The sequence below is a fragment of the Thunnus maccoyii genome, chromosome 21 (assembly GCF_910596095.1).
Source record: "Thunnus maccoyii chromosome 21, fThuMac1.1, whole genome shotgun sequence".
Taxonomy (NCBI): Eukaryota; Metazoa; Chordata; class Actinopteri; order Scombriformes; family Scombridae; genus Thunnus; species Thunnus maccoyii.
The window spans coordinates 7,718,435-7,727,695 of record NC_056553.1 but is presented as its reverse complement, the minus strand read 5'-3'; the positions used below and the strand labels follow the sequence as shown (position 1 = coordinate 7,727,695).

Below are 9,261 nucleotides of genomic sequence, written 5' to 3'. Positions count from 1 at the left end.
TTTGTTTGTTTTTGTTGTTTTGGTTTGGTTTTTTACCATAAAGTAGATAATACTGTAGGTGTTTTATATGTATTATATGCACTAATACTGTATTGATAATTGTTGTTAGGCACATTAGGTGATAAGTATTAAATTATCGATCAAATTAAACGGCATCACTATTTGTTTATCATTATCAATATAAAATGCCAGAGATGGGATTTAAATTATTAATTTTTTAGTAATTATCTATGTTTTGCCTTCTTTTTAGTCTTTTTGTTATGCTATGTGTTATATTTTATTAATTAAATGTATTAAATAAGATTATATACTCTCTTTTACTCACCTTTGATCTTAACCAACCTGTTGCAGGTGGACTCCCCACCCGTCCGGCGCAACCTGTATTCATAATCTAATGCACACACCAGCGAGGGCGGACCCAAACTTCCACTACAACCAATCACAGTTGTCCGAGGGCCATAAACCTGCTGGCTGATTGGCTGAAATCACAGTCTGTCAAATATTACTCATTAATGACACTTCCGCATCGCCACTTTTAATACACTGACGCTGTCTATGAAGCCTGTGTGTTTCAGGAACTGTTGTATTTGAGATAAGAGGTTTGTTTTCGGATTTTCAAGCATTACCGCAGCAAACCTGACGGCAATAGTGAAGCGAGATGCAGGCTATAAGGTGAGGACTCATTAAATATTCTTTAAATACTAGCATTACAACTGCTAAAACAAATTATTCAGTTTGTTTGTTGTTGTGTCCAAGAGGTAAACTGTACGTTAAGCTTAATTTTGACAGATAATAAGCTTACTAACAAGTTAACGGATAAACCTTTTCTTTTGTCGTACTTGAGAGCAGACTAGCAGACTTTTTTTTGTTGTAAATCAGTTTGTTTTGTCATATCACACCCATGTTTCCAGTTGAGGCAGTTACAGTGATTTCTCAATATCTTAGGAATTTCTTCCGGGCGGCGTGGTCCTCCGATCAAAGATTGGATGACAAAACTGTTGTCATCACTGGGGCCAACACCGGTATTGGAAAAGAAACAGCCATAGATCTGGCAAAGAGAGGTTAGTCTGAAATTGTAACCATCACATCAGTTTTGAAGAAGGCAGCATTTTTTTTTTTTTTGCTTTGTCACGGTTACTTGCATCATGTGTGTCAGTGTGTCGCTGCTTCATTACCCAAGAGTCTTAAGAAACTCAGCCCACTATTGTTAGTCTGTGAGGAAATGTTGACATATAGATCCACAGATAACAGCAGTACAAAGAACTTTAACGAGAAAATGTTACAAGCAGAAAAATCAAATAGTTGTCTGACAACTTCCAGGCTACAGAACTTTTAATATATATTATATTTTACTGCTTCTTTTACTGTTTTTCTTGATAGCTAAGACACATTTGTTGAAAACCATGTTCAAAACCATGTAATCTTACATCTAAACCAAACTTTGCCTTCAGACATCATACAAAAGCCATCAAATATACACATACACTGCAAAAATAGCCGTTACACAACCTGATACTGCAATGAATAATGGTGCTTCCCCCAGAACAACCTCTTTACATGATGAACTCCATATAAAGACACAACATGTGTACACATTTCAAAATGTTAATTCCTCAATGTACTGTATTAAAATAACTGAAACTGAGTGAAAAAGTAAACGTACTGTAAAAATATGCAACTGATAAAAGAACGTAGAACACACTAAAAATAATTAAAATGTATTTACTAATATAAACCAATCAGAAAAAAAGCAGTTTGTACATAAAGAAATAAATCACATTATTCTGCTTCAGGTTTTTTTGGATCCATCGTTCCAAAACGAGTGAACTGACTCACGGCCCTGTTATCTATCCTGAGGTTTTGATTGGTGTGTGAACAATTTTGGCTCTTAGTGTTTCCACCTGGGGAGTTGTGTGTTAATTGGGTTCCAGCTGTGATGACTTGAGTTAATGATATTGAACATCAGTGCTTTCACAATAATGAGCACATGAGTGAAAACAGGGGAATCAGTATTTATAGTTTTTAGAAATGGGTCTGTCTTTTGGTAGATGGCGTCATGGTTTGAGGTGTTTAGTTAACAGGTTTAGTTATAGTGTGTAAGTGATCGAGAAAAGCTGTAACAGTTCCACCTTGGACTGAGTATCATACAATAACAATATCTAAGTTTATGTACTGAAACCAATTTGCAGTAACTCACATGGAGAAATATCAAATGTTACACAATTTAGAAAAAAAAAATTCTCCTATTTAAAAAAAATGAGTCAAATTTGTTAAATTTGTGTCTTAGCACAATGCAGCAGTGCAAGAACTTTGACTAAATACATCACAGTCTAAAACTGGCAAAATTATAAGTGATATCAAGAGATATGAAATCACAGAATAAGTAAATAAGTTATTTGACTAAAGATTTGATTAGGCCTACAAGCAACAATTATTTAATTATTGATTAAGTTATTTTTTTGATTATTCAATTACTTGTTTGCTCCAAAAAATGATTAACTCCAAAGAAAGTGCAGTTCCAGTCACATTTTTCCCACATTTCTTAGTTAACTTTCTGTGGACCTTTTTTAATATGTGACTTTTGACATGTAGGAGAAACAAGTAAATGCATTTTGAATTGTTTTAATCTCTTTTTAAGCTGAACCGCAGAGAAACTGTACTGATTGTAATGATGATGTAATCAGGTGACAATATTATATTATTAAAGGACATACAAAGTATTAAGTTTCCATGCAGGCGCTGCACAATAAGATGATGATTAGAGTTTGAAAATCTGAAGTTCAAGTTTATAACCTCTAGAAAAACAAAGACAGTTTTAATTGAGTTGTTGTTTTTAAGTAGTATTTGCCTTTAAGAGGTGAGCTTGTCATGTTTTCTAATATCTTTAATGATTATTGGCCCCATTCTCTTTTGTCCATGTTGAAACTTTCTGCCTTGAAATACAGTGATGTACACTGTCATGTCATGAGGGGGAGCTCTTCTCTCATGTATCACTTGCATACTTCAAGCGTGTGTGTGCACACACATACCCAGTATGTTTATACAGACATTGCTTATGCCGTTATGTTTTACTATTGTTTGTATTTCTGTTTAGGGGCAAAGATCATCATGGCATGCAGGGACATGGAGAAAGCACAGGAAGCTGTGAAAGAAGTCATCCAAAACTCAGGCAACGAGAATGTTGTTTGCATGAAACTTGACTTGGCAGATAGCAAGTCAATAAGGGAATTTGCAGAAGCCATCAATAAAGGTACCTGGCTGGAATGATGAAATAAAGTTGCTGTCACACGTGCTTTCACAAGCTTAAAGAAACTACATTTGTTCCTTAGAAAACTACGCATTAAGGGATTAGTTGGCCATAGAGCTGCAATGATTAGTTGATTAATGGATTAGTCAATTGACAGAAAATTAATCAGCAACGATAATCGATTAATCAAATAATCATTTAAGCAATCTTTGAAGCGAAATTGGCAAAAGTTCACAGGTTCCAGCCTCCAAAATGTGAATATTTTCAGGTTAAACCCTTTCTACCATCATAAACCGATTATCTTTGGGTTTGGGACTGTTTTTCGGACAAAACTGGGAACTTGTAATGGGCTTTTTTCACAATTTACTGACATTTTACAGACCACACAAATAATTAATCAAGAAAATAATCATTAGTTTAATCAACAATGAAAATAATCATTAGTTTAATCAACAATGAAAATAATCATTAGTTTAATCAACAATGAAAATAATCATTAGTTGCAGCCTTAGTTGGATACATTATTTTGATTTGTTGGTGTTCTTTTGTGCAGACGAGCCAAAACTCAACATCCTCATCAACAACGCTGGTGTGATGGTGTGTCCGTACGGGAAAACGGCAGATGGTTTTGAGATGCAGATCGGCGTCAATCACATGGGTAAATAAAACAAGTTTCTGAACTGTGTAAAGAGGAAAGGACTCTGATATGTGAGTCAGGGATGGATGTTCCTTGACTTAACAGAGCCTCTTATTTTTCGAAATTCTTTCTTATTTGACACCCAAATTATTATCCATTTCATGTAAAATAAAAGGTAAATGAAAGTGCTAGAAATGTGCTCTCTGCATTAGTGACTGAAGGCTACAGAACTTTTAATATATATAATATTTCACTGCTTGTTTTACAGTTTTTCTCGATTGCTAAGACACATTTGTTGAAAACCATGTTCAAAACCATGTAATCTTACATCTAAACCAAACTTTGCCTTCAGACATCACACAAAAGCCATCAAATATACTCATACACTGCAAAAATAGCCGTTACACAACCTGATACTGCAATGAATAATGGTGCTTCCCCCAGAACAACCTCTTTACATGATGAACTCCATATAAAGACACAACATGTGTACACATTTCAAAATGTTAATTCCTCAATGTACTGTATTAAAATAACTGAAACTGAGTGAAAAAGTAAACGTACTGTAAAAATATGCAACTGATAAAAGAAGACTTAACAGAGCCTCTTATTTTTCCAAATTCTTTCTTTCTTTCTTCACACCTCCGTCAAAACATTTCCTCCATGCCGAGGTTTATAGGTCACAGTGTCAAAGTTAGACTGCAGCAGCTTCCTCATCTGTAATTTGGGTCACATAAACATGTACAAAAGGCTGGGATGTCATAACACTTCTGCTTTTTGAACATCACAACAACAACCTAGACACCTGTATAAAAGTCTCATATACTTCAAGGTAAACCTTTTTGAACACACTATAATTTAGTATTTTAGTCAAAGTAGTGCGTTTTATTACAGGGACAGAGAAAATATAAGAATTGAGAAACATTTATGATCTCTTTATATTACTGGAAACAGTGTGCTGAACTAAATATTTCAAATTAATCAGTACGATACTTTTTCTATTCCAGTCTCTCAGGTCAATCAGCTCAAGCATTTTAAAGCCTTAATAAAGGTTTCTGTGCTTTTACGTGTGCTGTTATACCTGATTCAGTCAGATATAAAGTCTTTTTCTAATCTGATTTGTCATCATGCTATTAGAGTTGCACCTAGCGTCTAGCTAACTTTAGGAAACGGAGCTCAAATACACTTTTCTGTCAGATAATCTTTTAATCAGAGCAGTTACAGCATCTCTTTTCCTTTTTATAAGATGAAATTTGTCATGACAACTATGGTGGGTCTGTTTAACCAAAGATCTATTACTTTACGTGCATGTAAAAACAACCACTCATGAGCTTCACTAAACAGCAGGTGCAATTATAAATGCAACTAAATTGGCCTGTATACAGTTTCTCTACAACAGAGACAAGAAATAACAAATATATGTTGTCTAATATAGGATTTTATAGAATATCTGGCTGTTGTAAGAGCTCTTTTTGGAAAGACTGACATGTATTTTTTGTCAATGATAGCAGCCCCATTATATTCTGCCGTAATTCATTTTAATACGAGCATTGTTTCACAGCTGTGGAAGAGTGTGACAGTCTGAGCTATAACAGCTGTAAAAATACTGTTAATTTAAGTGTGTCACATTTTTAATACAGTTGTAAATCTCTGAATAACTGAGGATGTAGTAAAACATTTAATTTAGCCAGTTTGCTATTTTAGTGCAGCTGTTTATCTTTGTGTAGAGTCTGGATATAAAAACCTTTAACAAGTCTGAGATGTAGCCAAATTCAGCTACAACTTTCCTTTGCATATTCTATACTGTTTCTGTTTCTGTTCCTTGTCCTCTAGGTCACTTCCTGTTGACACATTTGTTAATTGACCTGATTAAAAGATCGGCGCCAGCCAGGATTGTAACTGTGTCGTCTATGGCTCACGCCTGGGGCTCCATAAATCTGGAGGACATTAACAGCGAGAAGAGTTACGACAAGAAGGGAGCCTACTCGCAGAGCAAGCTAGCCAATGTTCTCTTCACCCGCTCATTGGCTAAACGACTAGAAGGTGTGTAAATATACCCTTATCTCAGCCATTTTAATGCATTTTGATCATTTCCTTCAGTGTTTCAGTTTTTTTTGTACAGTAATGTTAATCAGGCGTTCACATGTCTCTCAGGCACAGGAGTGACGACGTACTCTCTCCATCCCGGAGTTGTCCAGACAGATTTATGGCGTCATCTGAGTGGCCCACAACAGTTTGTCATGAAGATGGTCAGTCCGTTCACCAAAACCTCCGTTCAGGGAGCCCAGACAACAATTTACTGCGCTGTGGAACCCACACTGGAGAAGGAGAGCGGTGGATACTACAGGTACAGTAATAACAGGTTTTTATATGCAGATTAACATACAGTCCTCTCACAAAATGATGTCGAAGTAATAAGGCTTTTACAGGATATGTTAGTTGGCTTGTAGACAAAATGTATTTACATGGATTTTCAGTTGAATAGACAGTATTAGCTACTGTAGCTAACAAGTTTAATAGTACAGATAAATAGATAACAAAATGTGAAGTTCACCTCTGCATTTCATGAGAAAATTAAGCTCAATGCTTAGAACGTGAAGTAGCGACTAAAAGTTGGGCCCAACGGATACTGGATTTTTTAGGCTGAGTTTCAAAACAATAAGTCATCCAGTATTTGTTTTTTTTTAACATAAACACATAATATGAACATTTTTGAAGATGTTTCCTTATATTTGGTTATTTTAAGAATCTAAAAACCAAGAAATGTGCCTCACAGGACATATTACAGTTGGAAACTCAACTAAAAACTATGTAAATTACACTTTTATGTGTCATTTTTTTCTTGTAAATCTATTCCTTAGAAAACAAAAGGGAGTAAAGAAAATGTACAGCTTAAATTCAAAAGTAAAATCATAAAAAAGGGCACAAATGACAAAAAGAAGAGCACATATCTATAAAAATGAGGATACTTTTTTCTGTGTTATATGCACACAATAAACAGTAGTAGAACAAAACATCAGGAAATTGTATTATAATTTAAAACAAATACGAATAAGTTATTACATAAAATATAATATGAAGTGAATATTAAGGGGTTCAACCCACCGATTTAACACCTCATGTTCAGTTTACTCATCATGATGAGTCCTACTCGGCCTGTGTAAACAGTCGTACAACCATTTGGATGTCACCAGGCTTATCTGACTTAACTCAGTTACAGTGTGTTTGAATGACCTACTGTAGGTGAACACCAGGCATCAGAGTGTCTTAACAAAAGACGTCATGATGTCTGCTGCACTGATTTTTGACCATTTTCTTCTTAATTTGTGTCTCTCAATTCCCTCAACTTTATGCAGGAGAAATACTAAATTGCTGGAGTGTCCCTTTTAAGCGTAATAACTTTTTCAAGTATCAAATTAGCTACTCAGGTCCCAGTTCAGAAAATAGCAATAATAAAACAATTACATCAATAATAAGACAGCAAAATCAGGAGGAAAAACACAATAAATAAATATGAATAAGTGAGAGGGAAGAAAACAGTCAGCCAAGTAGCCTCAATTGCACATGCCCTTTTATTAACAATATGATAAGCAGTAAAGTGCAGCAGTTATCAGTAAAGTAGTTGAATTAGGAGATACAGCGGTCAACTAGTGTGGTACAGCGTATCAGTGTGGTGCAGCATTTGAAGTGTTGAAGTAAATCCAGATTTCAAGTTGTTCATCTAGTAAATCTTTTCTTCCTGCAGCGACTGTGCACCCGCCGACTGCTCAGCGGCGGGCAAAAACGATGACCTGGCGCAGAAGTTGTGGGAGCTGAGCTGTCAGATGCTCTCGGTTACGTGGGAATGAAGCAATCAGGATTGGAAATAATATCTTTCAATTTACTGTCTGCTGTGTTCATTTACTATCTGCTACCATATATATATATACTGTTTCATGACAATTTATTACACTAACACTGCCTGCCAAGAAATAATGTACAAAACATTATCTTAATATATAACTTTGCATACAGTTCTATATTTTTCCTGCAGTTTTTGTATGTATTTGTTTTGATTACTAACACAGTATTTGCACAATATGGCAATATTTGTATTAGAATATATTTGTATTGTTTTGTTGTGGATATTTGTATTAAAATCATGGAATACTTAAAAAAAGAAATAGATGTTGTTTATCTGTATTTTCTTACATTAAAGCCAATCTTACACTCCATCAATTTGCTTTCATCCCTGCTTGCACATACAAATTTTTTTTTTTTTTTGACCAAATACATTTAATACACTTATTTACACTTGAAAGGAGGTGGTTCAGTGTGAGTGAGAAGCTAGCGCAACAACATGACGAAGCAGTATTATCATTTCAGGGATTTTCATTGTGATTTATCAATGTATCTGTTCTCTAAACAAATTAGGTTTGATATCTGCTGTCGGTAGCCAAGTTGCTCATCTGTGCTGTGAAAATGTTCAGTCTTTCTGTCCTCTTCTGTCACTCAAGTGGCTTGAAGGAGTGCAGAAAACTGTATTAGAGATTTATAAAAAAGAGAGGCTGAAAATGTGACATTTAATGTTTAATTGATAGATTATCTGTGTGGGAATTCATTCTATGCTTTAAAATGAATGTTGATGCAACTAGCCATTTATTGTGAAACAGTTGTTCCAGAGGTTTTAAACCAGTTTTTTGTTTTTTTTTGGTTCTGTTCTGTTGAGGTTCCATATTTTTGGCACGAACAAAGTTTTCCCTAGCTTTTGATTTTCATGTCTATTAACTAACGTGTAATAGCTTTAAATTGTCACATATGTGCCTCAAGAACCTTTTCAGAGAGGACATAAATGCTCTGGCAAGGACACAAATACACAAATCCAAACAGTCAAGAAAGTTACCTAAATGTGATTTTTTTTTTAAATGTAGTTATCAGTTATATATGGTTTAAAATTAGAAATGCATTTGGAGTTATTTAATTAATAGTTTCTTTGGGTGTGAGACAAGGTTTCTTGTCATGTTTTTAGCAGGGGACTGAAATCATTTGAGGTCACATTTTAAAGGAAAAGTAGTGTCTCTTGCTAGATCCTCCAGTGTCTCTTAGGAATAAGATGTCCCTCTAATATTTATCTTTTTTTCACAGGGATCTTTGATATTTAAGGGAAACTTCTGTCATGCTAACCCGTCATTGAGCCTGTCTTTAGAGAGGGCCTGACCTGTAGTCTAATGCTAATATATATGCCACTGTGGTGGGTGAAGTTAACAAAGTAACTCCAACCAAGATTTCTGACTATTTTACACAGCATTCATTGAAACTCCAACTGACAAACTTACCTTAAAATCAGAGGCTATTTGGATCAACATTAGAGAAATCACTGATTTGACATACAGTTAAT

The 9,261-nt window shown here is 34.8% G+C and overlaps 1 protein-coding gene across 2 annotated transcripts; it reads left to right on the top strand.

Annotated features, from left to right (window-relative positions):
- Positions 1–500: 500 nt before the first annotated feature.
- rdh12l (retinol dehydrogenase 12, like) lies at positions 501–8,098 on the top strand. Of its 2 annotated transcripts, XM_042400213.1 has the most exons (7): positions 501–672; positions 946–1,061; positions 3,095–3,250; positions 3,801–3,905; positions 5,718–5,927; positions 6,039–6,231; positions 7,630–8,098. In XM_042400213.1, the coding sequence occupies exons 1-7, from the start codon at positions 659–661 to the stop codon at positions 7,730–7,732; spliced, it is 897 nt and encodes a 298-aa protein (XP_042256147.1). In that variant the 5' UTR covers positions 501–658; the 3' UTR covers positions 7,733–8,098. The 2 variants fall into 2 exon arrangements, with proteins under 2 accessions (XP_042256147.1, XP_042256148.1); XM_042400214.1 differs by lacking the exons at positions 501–672; positions 946–1,061 and adding an exon at positions 2,015–2,096.
- The last annotated feature ends 1,163 nt before the right edge of the window (positions 8,099–9,261 follow it).

Bases quoted from the DNA above. Each gene is read 5' to 3' on its own strand.
- rdh12l (XM_042400213.1), top strand. The intron at 1,062-3,094 runs GTTAGTCTGAAA...ATTTCTGTTTAG, and splicing joins CATAGATCTGGCAAAGAGAG to GGGCAAAGATCATCATGGCA. The intron at 6,232-7,629 runs GTACAGTAATAA...TTCTTCCTGCAG, and splicing joins GAGAGCGGTGGATACTACAG to CGACTGTGCACCCGCCGACT.